We start from the raw sequence: 13,628 nt of genomic DNA, 5'->3' as shown, positions 1-13,628 counted from the left end.
ATAAAATGTTCATGAATTCAGAAAATGTTCTTCATTTTAGAATGTTTATAAAAATTTGTAAAAGTGTTTACGAATTTGAAAAATATTCATGTTTTCAAACATGTGCCCGACTTTAAAAAAATGTTCACGATTTCACTAACTAAGAGTGATAGTGTATCTCGGTGATGTAGCAAAATGTGGTTGTGGCCATTGAAGATTGTGATTTTTTTCTCTCCCATTGCAACGCACGGGCCCTTTTGCTAGTATAGACTATGTGGAAATCTTAGGGACCACCCTGTCCGCCCCCTAGATCTGTCACTGCCACACGAGGGATGAGCAGAGCAACTAGTTAACGAGCGCTCCTTCGGGAGCCTCACAGCGATCAACGCCACTTGGAGTGCTCTTAGCCGCCCGCCACGTGTCGCGCTTTGGGCGCTTCCTCCGGATTTTATTTTATTTTTATTTTTTCGCACGCGTTCTTGGCTTTTTAAATGGGTTTTTCCCAGTTTTTTTCGATGTTTCTGTTTTGCATCGGTCTTCCTTAACTTTTAGACCAAATTTTTTTTTGAATTTTTTTCCGTGAAAAAATGCGTTTTCTTTTTTTGGCGAGAGTCACGGTTTTGCTTCCGCGAGAGGCACGGTTTTGCTTTCGCGAGAGTCACGGTCGTGCCCCTCGAAAACGAAAAAAACGTGTTTTCTGTTTTTTTCTTCCGCGAGAGGCACGGTTTTGCTTCCGAGAGAGGCACGGTTTTGCTTCCGCGAGAGGCACGGTTGTGTTTTCACGAGAGGCACCGCCGTGCCTCTCGAAAACGAAAAAAACGCGTTTTCTATTTTTTTTTCTTTCGCGAGAGGCACGGTTTTGCTTCCGCGAGAGGCATAGTTGTGCTTTCGCGAGAAGGACGGCCGTGCCTCCTCGGAAACCGAAAAAACATGTTTTCTCTTCTTCTTTTCCTTCCGTGAGAGGCACGTTTTTTCTTCCGCGAGAGGCACGGTTGTGATTTTGCGAGAGGCATGGGCGTGCCTCTTTCGGAAAGGGAAAAAACCCGTGCTCCCGGTTCGGTTTTTTCGTGAAAAAAGTTCTTCAAACCTATCAATGTGGGACCTAATTTTGAAGATCTCTACGCGAGGAATCTAACGGTGAAAACGGTTCGAGATTTGGACACACGATTTAAGAGATAAAACGTTTTGAATAAACGAATCTACGAAAAAGAGAAAACTCCCAGGTTACGACAAGTGGCGCATATGCAGCATGCCACTTGTCGCAATCTGGATGGTGGAAGTGATCTTTGGAATGAGTACTCATTAACTAGTGATTTCGACCAACCTTGCTATGATCGTATGAGTTGATTAACCAGATTTTTTTTAGGGTACCAAGATTTTATTAGAAAATTGAAAAAAAATGGCACAAAAGCTTTATTTATGATCACCGGAGCCCAACCCAAGCAAGAAGAGTTGGGCTTTTGAGGGGCCAACCCAACAAGGAACGTGCAAGAGGATCCGGTCCGGAAAGGACACAGTGCTCTGTTCCTGCACGGGACAGCGCGGTCGCCGCCAGCGTCGCCTTTTCTTCTCTGCGGCACTGTCCGCCGCGGACCCTCGTCCTCCAGAATCCCCGGGGTAGCAAGGAGAGGGTCAGAGGCGGAGCAGCCGCAGCGGCCAGCGGCGGCGGCGGCGGCGCGGCGACGCGAGGCAAGAAGAGATGGAGTACCGCAACAAGATGGTGCTCGCGCCCATGGTCCGCGCGGTAACTACTCCAAACCCTCCCACCCCGATTCGCAGCAGCGTCCGCATGAGTTGGGAGTTGGGACCGTAGGAACCGAGTTTTAGCCCCCGGAGCACGGGGGTCCTAGATTCAAGCCTCTCTGAATCTAGAGCAGGAAGCTTTAGTGCACACGGGGTCATCGAGTAGCTCGTCTTCTCGGCGCGTTGCTCGATGGGCGATTGCCCCGTTGCTAGCCGTGTTAGTCAAAGCGAAGCCCCAGAGATCTCTTGTAGTCTACGGAAATCAGGATTTTTTTTGGATGCTCTAGGACTGGAATAAATAGCACGATATCTCTATTGATGAACTGATTTAGCTCTTTGTATGGTTCTTAGTTGCAAGATGCTGGATTCCTGAATAAATGCTGGTTATCCTCCACAAATCACAGTTATTTCTAGACAATATCCTCCTTGCCACATATTTCTTCAACATCTTTACTAGTCATATGTGGAACTATCCTAATTCTGTCAGTGATTTTTGCAGGGTACTCTGCCGTTTAGGCTATTGGCTGCTGAATATGGCGCGGATATTACGTATGGAGAAGAAATAATAGATCATAAGTTTGTGAACTGTCAACGTGTTATAAATGGTATTGTAGTCCAATTGATGTTTCACAGTTCATTTTGATTTCACAACTGTGACTGCCACATCTCATAGTATCGTAGATAGCTTTACTCCAATAATGTTGCATTTTAAGTTAGTGACTGAAAGCATTTATCTGAGATGATTCTTGGATGTGATTTTTTTTGTTTGGAGATAGGGAACAAATTTAAGGACTGCTTAGTGTACAAGTGTATAATTTAAGGACAACTTAACGCCACTGGATTTTGTTTATTTGTTCCCCATGTTCTCCAGATTTATGTTTTTTGGTTCCACTCATTCTAATTTATGGTGTTCATCATTGGTCAGAATCTCTTGGGACAACTGATTTTGTGGAGAGAGGGACTGATAGTGTTGTTTTCCGAACATGCCCGCAAGAAAGGGACAAGGTTGTCTTTCAAATCGGCACGTCAGATGCTGTGAGAGCACTTAAAGCTGCTGAGATTGTGTAAGCCTTACTTCTGAGTTTGTTCTCAACAGCGAATAACTTAAAGTGCACCGTGTTATGGGGAAAGGGTGCTAACTAAATTGTTTGATCCGATGATTTGATCAAAGCTTTGAATTGGTCTTTTAAACATAGCATCTTCTCTTTAATCATAATTTTTCATCCTCATCAGGTGTAATGATGTTGCTGCTATAGATATCAACATGGGCTGTCCAAAGGCTTTTTCTGTCAGTGGAGGAATGGGTTCTGCATTACTCTCCAAACCTGAGCTTATACATGATGTACATGCCTATATGGTCTTATTTGTCCTCTTACTTTCATCCCTTGTACTTTACTATGCTTATTCAGGCTATGCAAATTATTCCATGTAGATTTTGACTACATTGCGGAGGAACTTGAACACACCAGTGACATGTAAAATCCGTCTACTGAACACACGTCAGGACACTGTGGAGTTGGCACGCCGGATTGAGAAATGTGGTGTTCCAGCTCTGGCTGTCCATGGAAGGTAAGCACAGATGCAATTGTATTTCTGAGTCTTATCTTGCTTGAAAGCGCACAATTTGCCATTCGTGTTTTTAAAGGGTATCAACCAAATTTAACACCCAAGATTGCAAATCCTGGTGAAAATTATATTCATATGCATGGCCATTCGGTTTGTTAGAATTTTGTTGTACCCAAATTGATACGACTTAAATCCATGGAAAGTTCAGGGACTGACTCGCATTTCTGCCCACTGTTTTTTTGCCCACTATCCATACATTAACTAACTTGTAGATTTACTTTGTAATCCATTGGGTTTAGTTTTCACAGTAATCAAACTGAAATATGACGTGGTGCATATATCATCTTCCATTTTTCATGGACCCTAGGATCATTTTCGAGTAGTTGTTTTCCTTATGTCAGCCTTCTGTAAAACTGCAGAAAGGTCAAAGACAGGCCAAGGGATCCGGCTAAGTGGGATGAGATTGCTGATGTTGTATCCGCACTGTCAATTCCAGTTATAGCTAATGGGAATGTATTTGAGTACGAAGATTTTAAGAGAATCAAAGATGCTACAGGTTTGTATGTTCCATTCATATGCTCTTTTATTTATTATAGTAATTTTTATAGTATAGTACATTAAAGAGAAATTGAGAAATGCATAAATAGATCTCAGCTTAAATCTCGCTACTTCGGGTTTCTTTGCTTGCCAGTTATCAGTATTGTGCCTACTTTACACCTAGTCAAAAGAAAAATCTCCATGTACTTTGATTGCGATAGTAGTACTATATCGTTTCCTAAGCGCCAAATGGCAATAAACATCTGAGTTAACTGGAAAATGAAAATATTCATTCGCAAACAAGCATGCATAATCTGAGTTTCTTGAAAACCCATAAAGGTATTCTAAAAAAACTGCACAAATGTGAGGGATTAACACCTTGCTTCCAGTTCTTGGTGAGTCAGAGTGCACCGGCATATTATTGTTTATTCTCTTTCATGTTGTTTTTAACAATGGGTTTGTGTCTTGATTACTTTGACTTCTAGGTGCCACATCTGTAATGGCTGCTAGAGGTGCCTTGTGGAATGCCTCCATTTTCTCTGCTAAAGGCAAAGTACCTTGGGAGGATTTCAAAACAGAGTATGTGAGAAAGGTATTTAAAAATGTTGCTCTTGCATTTGTTCTGTTCAAACATCAAAGTTACTGTCTTGTTTTACTTATTGGATCTATATGTCTTCACATTTTATTTCTTTGGGGCAGACTATTTTGTGGGACAACGATATTAAGAGCACAAAGACAACGCTAAGAGAAATCATAATGCACTACATTTGCCTTGAAGGGACTGAAGGGAAAGGTGTGATAAAGTGTGGTTCGTCAGCAGATGTAGCGTAAGTGAAGTCAAGTTCCTATCTGTTTTCTTTTGCATATCATGAGCTCATGTAGCACTATACTTGGAGATGCATTGCCCTTCTATGGTACCCGTGGATAATACTGCCCAAATTTATGGTCTTGGTCTTACTGGAACGGGCCCATTCACATGTGGCACATGCAAGATGCCATTTTTCATAGGCTTTGTGTGTGCCGCTGGATGGTTGTGTGTATTTTGGCAGCTATTCGTGTCATTTTGATGATTACATAAAAATAGTAGTGTTAGATTTTTATTTAGAAGTACTTTCATGTCATTATTAGTTTTACTGTATATTAGAAGACTTCTTGAAGGAACCTAGTACATTAGCATGCTGGAATATTTGGCTTAAGAGGCATAATAGTATTTTTCAGAAAGATTCCACCTATCTAGTACAGATAGAAAAGCTTCTTTCTGCTGATAATATTGCCTGTTGAGAGCTCATCTGACATGGCTTTGCCCAGCTGGAGATAGATTAGTTGGTTTTATGTCACCATGATATATTTACAACAGGATCCTCCCTTACTGTCTCCTTAAAAGAAAACTAAGGATCAAACTGCAGAGTAACACTGTTTAGGAAGGAGTCAATAGGAGATTGGTAGCCTTGAAATTGCCTTTTAAAATTTACAACTGAAGGAGTAGGTAATGAGTTTGGCCAAATGAATGCAAAACCTACCAGATTTTGCAATGCTGTGGTTCTTGCAATCTTCCTCATTTGACTTTTGTATATTCCTTAACTGGCAGCTATCTTGATGCTTATTCTTCTCATGTTTTCAGGAGACTTTACGGGGAAGAGGATTACTATAATTTTGTTGTTTCAAATAGGAAATGAACAAAACAGGATTTTGCTAACCTCTATGTGACCCAGGTATCTATTTCATATAATTTCGTGTTGATGAAGTTTACAACTCGTGATAACGAGTGAAACGAGTTTTTTGGTAGAGCTGATGCAATCATATAATTTTGCGTTGTTGAAGTTCTCTCCTGCAAATTTAATAATGTGCTCAAGAAATTCATGTTTAGTAACCAGGATTGCAAAAGACTTTCCAAATTTTAATTGTACGGTTCCCTTCCTTTGACATTGTAACTGGTATGTGCCAGTCTGTATGGGTATGCATTGGAGTGAAGTGGAACCCAGTACATGATTGTAAGTTACAATGTGCTAATTGTACGAGCGTGTCAGTGTGTGTGCTGTGGTTTGCTGAACCATGCAAAAAAAGGACAATTCTTTCTAGAGTATGAAGGTATTGTTAGCTAAGACTATTTGGAACAAATACATCAAATCTTGGATCTGAATGTCCAAGTTGCAACTTCGTAAAGTTGCTTCGGAAAAGACAGCAAGGCTTACCAATGGTTTGGTAAGCATTAGTTTTCATGACTGTGGACTGTGACCCCTGTCGTGAAGGGCAACTCTTATCCCAAAAGATGGACTAGAAGTTTGGTGTTTTAGCTCCAGATTTGATCAGTGTACCTTCCACTTTATTTGGCGTGCTGTGTTTCTGAAGTCCTGTTGGCTCCCTGTTAACCTTTTTTTACTTGACTCTTCTTTGTCTAATTTCATGTTTTCTGACAGCTTCTGCTTGGATCCCTCGGTTGGTTTTGTTTTATGAATGTTTTCTCCGGAGATCTTTGCATGAGTTTTGGAGAAATTCACATATCACCAAAGAAGAGTGCAGTTTTGGCTTTTGCACTGTGCCATCTTGGTATCTGATCAAGATCAACTGAGGATTCATGGATTCTTATTTCGTGGGGTACAGTTTTGCACCGTGTTCTTATAGGATTTTTTTGACAACAAAGGCCGTTGATTTAGACTGACAAGAATCTAGAAGCATTTTGAGATACTGTATTCTTTCCATTACTGACAAAATATATAATCCATGACTTGCTGATAGACACCATTTCTGTAAGCTTACATATATTTTAGTTATTCTGCCAATCTGGATCGCCTAAAGGCTGTGTCATGTATTATTGATGGAAATCGTGTTATTTGGGAAGTTCAAGACCTTATTGTGTTACCTGACACTTGGGTTAGATCCAATTGTCTCTCAGGGTCCAAATGCTTTGGAGTTGTTTGATAAAAGAAAAAAACAGGATTTTGTGAGAATTTTATTCCTTGGAAACAATCGCTGTGTGGGTTTGTACTTTGTACAGTTTGCAGATTTGTTATTGCGCAGAATTTACAGCATTTGACTTCGGCCTTGGTTTTGTTCCTTGACTTCATCCCATGCATATGATGCCTTTCAATCTGGTTGCTCTGACAGGCATGAAACTGCCTCTTGTATCTTATGGATTCTGGAAGCACAAAGTCTGCATCACCCGTGACATCATAGACCATATGAGAGCACATGCTATTTCTTCTGGAAGGACTTGTTGGTATATATGCTACTGTATCATAATATCTCACTCAGATAATTTGTTGCAACGGACCAATTATTTTCCTTGGTTGCCGTCTTCTAGATGCCCAGAGCAATGTTTTTTCTTTGGGGTAATTCAAACCAATTTTACTGAGCAATATTTTTTTCATCAAAAGACATAACTTTCTGAGTTAAGAAAGAGATTAAACCATATTTACGTCAGAAAGATGTTCAATGGATCTGTAAAAATATGCTCAACACGCTTGGAACTTGTGTTAGGTTCTGGATCTTGTGGCATGGATGATTTTTTTTTTTGTTGGCATGGGTGATTCGGAACGTCAGCCGTCAGGATTACTACTAGCATAAACGAAATATTCAGATTTGGAGGGGATCAGCATCATGGTTTACATTCAGAAACTCCTAGCAGTACATTAGTTGAGGGTGGGAGATCAAACACCCAAATCTCACTTTTTTGGTCGGTAATATCTCATCTGAACATAAAACCATGCCGAGCATGATTGCACAACACTTTCCATTCAGGTTATCGATCCATGTACTACCACACGAAGAAAAACTCACCCGGTTCTGAACATACACAAAATATGAAGACGCTAGCAGACAGCATTCCTAGTTACACGCCGACGACCGCGGATCACCTCCCTCCGGAGAGGTCAGACATCTGGGACATGGTGCCGGCGGTGATGGAGGTCATCGGGTAGGACATGACGTAGGGGTCGAAGCCCTGGTCCTGCATGAGCGCCAGCATGTTGAAGCTCTGGTACGTGGGCGACAGCTCCGGCAGCTTGAGGTCGCCGTCCAGGTACTGCGCCACCTGCCGCGTGGTCGGCCGCGCGCCGGGCAGCGGGTGCGAGCACAGCAGTCCCAGCCTCAGCACCAGGCTCGCCTCCTCCTCCACGACGTCGCCGCCCAGGCGTGGGTCGACGGCGCCGGTGACCGTCCCGGCGCGCCACTGGTCGAGGACCCAGTCCACCAGCACCAGGTGGTTGTCGCGCGCGTCCTGCACCACCGGCTTCCGCCCGCACGCCACCTCCAGCATGAAGGCCCCGAGCGCGAACACGTCGGACGCCTTGGAGGCCTTCCCCGTGTGCCCCAGCTCCGGCGCCAGGTACCCCATGGTGCCCACCACGTGCGTCGTGTGCGGGTCCGTGCCGTGGTCGTACAGCCGCGCCAGCCCGAAGTCGCCCAGCCGGCCGTTCATGTCGGCGTCCAGCAGCACGTTGCTGGCCTTGATGTCCCGGTGCACCACCACCTGCTCCCAGTCCTCGTGGAGGTACAGCAGCCCGGAGGCGACGCCCTTGATGATCCGGAACCTCTGCCCCCAGCCCAGGGCCGCCGCCGCCGTCTTCTTCTTCTGGTCGTCGTACAGGTGCTTGTCCAGGCTGCCGTTGGGCATGTAGTCGTACACCAGCAGCAGCTCGCCCTTGCGCCGGCAGTAGCCCAGCAGCTGCACCAGGTTGCGGTGCCGGAGCCGGCCGATGGTCACCACCTCCGCCACGAACTCCCGCATCCCCTGCCTCGACCCGTGCGACACCTTCTTCACCGCGATCTCTGCCGACTTGGACTTGGGGAGCGTGCCGCGGTACACCCGCCCGAACCCGCCGATGCCCAGCAGCCGCTCGTCGCTGAACCCGTCGGTGGCGTGGTAGAGGTCCTTGTACGAGAACCTGTGCGGCCCGAAGGTGGCCTCCCAGTCCTCCTTGAGCTCCCCGAACATGCGCCGCCTCCGCATGTACACGAAGACGGCGGCGGCCACCGCGAAGACGAGCAGCGCGGACGCTATCGGGAGCACGATCTCCAGAACCTTGGACCGCGGCTTGGGGAACGTGACCGGCATCGACGGCAGCGACGAGATGTTAAGCGCCGGGGCGGCGCCGTTCATCTTGAAGCTCCACCCGAGCACGTAGTGGCGGCAGAAGAGGATGCCGCTGGACGAGGAGAACCCGACGTACGCGGTGCCGTCGATGACGGAGGAGAGGTTGACGGTGGCGGAGAGCAGGGGCCTCTTGGGCCGGGCCACCTGCAGGGGCGCCATGGTGACGTTGACCTGCATGGTCCGGCCGTCGAAGTCCACCCACACCTGCATGGGCTTGCGGTCCACCAGGCTGATGTTCCTGAAGGCGCCGGTGCCGTCGTCGTAGTAGCCGGCGTTGTCGGCGTCGACGGAGTTGAGGCCGTTGACGTCGACGCCGACGTGGTTGCCGCTCATGTCGTTGAACTCGGAGTTGAGGATGGTGTCGAACTCCACGGCGAAGAGGTGGTTGGTGGCGTTGCCGTTGTTGGCGGAGCCGACGAGGCCGAGGAACTGGCCCGGCAGCGCGGAGGTGAAGTTGGCGCTCTTGGCGACGACGAAGGCCATGCCGTGGCTGCTGAGCGTGTCGTAGGCGCCGATGATGCCGATGACGAAGGCCGTGGAGAAGGACTGCATGGCCGTGCTGTTGGGCGCCCGGTGGAACTGCAGCGGCGTCGGGAAGAAGGCGTGGCCCTTGAGCTGGCTGGTGGCGTTGGACAGCTGGAGCAGCCCGTTCGGGGTCACCGTGGCCATGCCGTCCAGGGTGAGGTTCGCGCCGGTGAAGCCGTCGAAGACGAACTGCTCGTCCGCCGCCGCCGCCGGGCGGGGGGCGGCGAGGCCGAGGAAGAGGAACAGGAGAAGGAACGGCATGGCTCGATCGGGAGGCAGCATGGTCTCTGGATCTCTACAGAGTACCGACACAGTGGTGGATTGAAGTAGACGGCGAGTGCCGTGGCTGGCCTCTCTATAGCCCCACTGATACTGCTCCCGGTGTGTAATTAACATACCATATCCTTTTCTTTTGTGTGGGTGGCTTAACCTTAAAAGTAGTGTGAAGTTGACGAAGATGCAGACGTCGAGATTAGCACAGATCCTGGTGGGATGGTGAGGCTATGAGAGTGAGAGGAGCAAGGCAAAATCTAATTTTTGGTCGCGCCTACCTAATCGTGGGCGATGGTACAGCGACTGCACATGTGTGGACGCGTCATCCCGGAGCCGTGATGCCTCTTGGGCTCTTGGCTTTGTCCCTGTCCGCTGCCCGTCGTTCGTCCTGATGGGTCAACAGCGTCGCTGCGTCAACGATTCCGGCACGGTTTTCCGAATGGACGCGACCGGGGGGGGACGCGGCGCGAGCACGCAAGTCGCCCGCAATAACTAGAGGCTGCAAGCAATGCAGCCCGCCCGCGCCGCGCCGGCGCCCACAGGGCACAGGCCGTGCGTGGGGGCTCCTATCCTTTGCGGCGCGTTCGTTCGTAGGAACCTTCCGTGGCTCGTCTCATCTGCCTGTGGGGCTTGCCACTCACTCCATTGACCCATCCACTCGCCTCATTTTCGCCGGTGGTTGAGGATGGAAGAAACCAAACAGATTTGTATCTATCTGCTTCGAGGTTTTTAATACCACGCCAATTCTTTTGAACATTGTACTATCTTGCAATTTCCGGGTCTATTTCTTTGCGACCTTCAATGGCCCTGACACGAGTGGTAAGAAAAGGGGGCGAAATGTGCCGAGGAGAAGTCAAACAAGGGCGCACCAACTCAAGTTCGTCGCAGTTAGCAGCTGCCTAATGCGTATACAGTGTTGCTCCTGTTGCGGTGTGACGCTCAACCACTCACTCCTGTCATAATGCCATCGCCCACCTAACATAATTTTGTATCAACTTCTTTTTGACTTTGACTCCCGGAGTCGTCGAAGTACAATGCACGCGTACGCTGGGCAGGGCAAGGTCCCCAGTGGAGCACTGGCATAGTTTGTCTCTGTACTGTGATCTTGCTCTAAATCCTCTGATGTTTGTACTCTCCACCCACGTTAGCGGCAGAGTCTTGATTAGCACCCCACCCTCCCCACCCACGTTAGCAACACAATCTTGATTAGTACTACTGGCACCCAAAGCAGCAGATTTTGAACGAAGACTCGCCGCTCGGGTCAATGCGTCGCACCGATGGCCAAAATCGGGATCGCATCGTTCACACGCGGCAGTCCACCATCTCACGCTCTACACTACAAACCGCAGGCTTGAGCTGCTCGCACAAGAGACGAGGCGCAGCGGACGCCGCAAGCATCGCACGGACACTCGCCATGGCCCCTCGCCGCTTTCTCCTCCTCCTACCAATCCTCCTTGTCCTCCTCGGCGCCGATGGCTTCGGCCGTGGCGCGGCGCAGGCCGGCTACCAGTTCGCCTACAACGGCTTCGCGGGCGCCAACCTCAGGCTCGACGGCCTGGCCGCCGTGGCGCCCAACGGCCTGCTGGCGCTCAGCAACGGCACCAGCCAGGCGGCCGGCCACGCGTTCCACCCGACGCCGCTCCGGATGCGCAACGGCGCCGTGCAGTCCTTCTCCGTCGCGTTCGTCTTCGCCATCGTCTCCAACTTCACCGTGCTCAGCGACAACGGCATGGCGTTCGTGGTCGCGCCCAGCACCAGGCTCTCCACCTTCAACGCCGGCCAGTACCTCGGCATCCTCAACGTCACCGACAACGGCAAGCCCGACAACGGCGTCTTCGCCGTCGAGCTCGACACCATGCTCAACCCCGAGTTCCAGGACATGAACAGCAACCACGTCGGCGTCGACCTCAACAGCCTGCGGTCCGTGCAGAACCACTCCGCTGGGTGGTACGACGACGCCACGGGCGTGTTCAACAACCTCAGCCTCATCAGCCGCCGGCCCATGCAGGTCTGGGTGGACTACGACGGCGCCACCACCCGGCTCGACGTCGCCATGGCGCCCCTCGACGTGCCCAGGCCCAAGAAGCCCCTCATCTCCGCGCCCGTCAACCTCTCGGCGGTCGTCACCGACACGGCGTACGTCGGGTTCTCGGCGGCCACGGGCGTCATCTTCACGCGCCACTACGTCCTCGGCTGGAGCTTCGCGCTCAACGGCCCGGCGCCGCCGCTCGACACCTCGAAGCTCCCGTCGCTGCCGCGGTTCGGCCCCAAGCCACGGTCCAAGGTGCTGGAGATCGTGCTGCCGATCGCCACCGCCGCCTTCGTCCTCGCGCTGGCCATCGCCTTCTTCATGTTCGTGCGCACGCGCATCAGGTACGCGGAGGTGCGCGAGGACTGGGAGGTGGAGTTCGGGCCGCACCGGTTCGCGTACAAGGAGCTGTACAAGGCCACCAAGGGGTTCAAGAACCGGCGGCTGCTGGGCACCGGCGGCTTCGGTAGGGTGTACAAGGGCGTGCTCCCCAAGTCCAACCTGGAGATCGCGGTGAAGCGGGTGTCGCACGACTCCAAGCAGGGGATGAAGGAGTTCATCGCCGAGGTGGTCAGCCTCGGCCACCTCCGGCACCGGAACCTGGTGCAGCTGCTCGGCTACTGCCGCCGGCAGGGGGAGCTCCTGCTGGTGTACGACTGCATGCCCAACGGCAGCCTCGACAAGTACCTCCACGACAAGACCAAGCCCGTCCTGGACTGGAGCCAGAGGTTCCAGATCATCAGGGGCGTTGCGTCGGGGCTGCTGTACCTCCACGAGGACTGGGACAAGATCGTGATCCACCGCGACATCAAGGCCAGCAACGTGCTCCTGGACGCCGACATGAACGGCCGGCTGGGGGACTTCGGGCTGGCGCGGCTGTACGACCACGGCGTGGACCCGCAGACGACGCACGTGGTGGGCACCATGGGGTACCTGGCGCCGGAGCTGGTGCGCACGGGCAAGGCGACGCCGGTGACGGACGTGTTCGCCTTCGGCGTGTTCGTGCTGGAGGTGACATGCGGGCGGCGCCCGCTGGGGTGCATCGCCCCCGACGAGCAGAACGTGCTGCTGGACTGGGTGCAGGAGCACGAGCGCCGGCGCGCGGGGCTCGACACCGTGGACCCGCGGCTGTGCGGCAAGTACGACGCCGACGAGGCGCGGCTGGCGATCAAGCTGGGGCTGATGTGCGCGCACCCGCTGCCGGACGCGCGGCCCGGGATGCGGCAGGTGACGCAGTACCTGGAAGGCGAGGTGGCCATGCCAGAGGTGGTGCCGACGTTCCTCAGCTACACCACCCTGGCGCTGATGCAGAACGACGGGTTCGACTCGTTCGCCATGTCATTCCCGTCCACGGTCACCACGGACGCCAGCCCCACGTCCGGCGACGTCTCGGCCGTCTCCGGCCTCTCGGGTGGAAGGTGAATGAATAAACAAGGACAAGATTTCTCATGTATCGTGGTGTACGTCATCTGGTGTAACATGCAGTAGCACTCCAGAGTAGTGGCACTTTTCCTAGTAGTGGATAATTAACTGCGAGCAGTAATACATTGGTGTTTTGTCTAATCTGCACCCAAACACCAGTGCCATGCCTGGGTGTCAACATTGGTTGAAAACGGAAAACTAATCTTGAGCCGCCCACGTGGTGGTGGATGGAGTGCACAATAACTATGTTATCTTCGAGCTACCGCCGCGTGCTGGCAGGGTGCTTCGTCGTCACGGATGGCGTCTCGGCTTGGATTCGGCGTGCGCGACAGGACGAAAGCGAGTGGGCAAGCACGGCCAGAGGATGGCCGTGACGGCTCTCGTTTTGCGGTGGCGCACGCACGGGCACGGCTCACTGGATTTGTGAGCCCGCCTGTTGTTTTCCAAGAGTCCGTTGCACAT

The 13,628-nt window shown here is 50.9% G+C and overlaps 3 protein-coding genes across 5 annotated transcripts; 2 read left to right on the top strand and 1 right to left on the bottom strand.

Moving 5' to 3' along the window:
- Positions 1-1,487: 1,487 nt before the first annotated feature.
- LOC109737317 (uncharacterized) lies at positions 1,488-7,301 on the top strand. 3 transcript variants are annotated; one of them, XM_020296465.4, is made up of 10 exons: positions 1,488-1,723; positions 2,222-2,327; positions 2,648-2,786; positions 2,956-3,064; positions 3,155-3,291; positions 3,708-3,844; positions 4,311-4,417; positions 4,525-4,652; positions 5,447-5,537; positions 6,243-6,669. In XM_020296465.4, exons 1-9 carry the CDS (start codon positions 1,679-1,681, stop codon positions 5,499-5,501), a joined length of 963 nt encoding a protein of 320 aa, XP_020152054.1. In that variant the 5' UTR covers positions 1,488-1,678; the 3' UTR covers positions 5,502-5,537; positions 6,243-6,669. The 3 variants fall into 3 exon arrangements, with proteins under 3 accessions (XP_020152054.1, XP_020152055.1, XP_073364935.1); XM_020296466.3 differs by lacking the exon at positions 6,243-6,669 and adding an exon at positions 6,931-7,301 and having other exon boundaries at positions 1,493-1,723; XM_073508834.1 differs by lacking the exon at positions 6,243-6,669 and having other exon boundaries at positions 1,498-1,723; positions 5,447-5,569.
- LOC109786603 (L-type lectin-domain containing receptor kinase SIT2) lies at positions 6,020-13,364 on the top strand. The gene is made up of 3 exons (XM_020345184.4): positions 6,020-6,027; positions 6,175-6,253; positions 11,223-13,364. The coding sequence occupies exons 1-3, from the start codon at positions 6,020-6,022 to the stop codon at positions 13,164-13,166; spliced, it is 2,031 nt and encodes a 676-aa protein (XP_020200773.2). The 3' UTR covers positions 13,167-13,364.
- Positions 7,473-11,226, bottom strand: LOC109737318 (L-type lectin-domain containing receptor kinase SIT2). The gene is made up of 2 exons (XM_020296467.4): positions 11,062-11,226; positions 7,473-9,798 (listed from the first exon to the last, which is right to left on the bottom strand). Exons 1-2 carry the CDS (start codon positions 11,129-11,131, stop codon positions 7,676-7,678), a joined length of 2,193 nt encoding a protein of 730 aa, XP_020152056.1. The 5' UTR covers positions 11,132-11,226; the 3' UTR covers positions 7,473-7,675.
- Positions 13,365-13,628: the final 264 nt, after the last annotated feature.

Source organism: Aegilops tauschii, chromosome 2, assembly GCF_002575655.3.
Source record: "Aegilops tauschii subsp. strangulata cultivar AL8/78 chromosome 2, Aet v6.0, whole genome shotgun sequence".
NCBI lineage: Eukaryota > Viridiplantae > Streptophyta > Magnoliopsida > Poales > Poaceae > Aegilops > Aegilops tauschii.
Note: the sequence above shows the minus strand (reverse complement) of the source record. Positions and strands in the feature narration are given on the sequence as shown.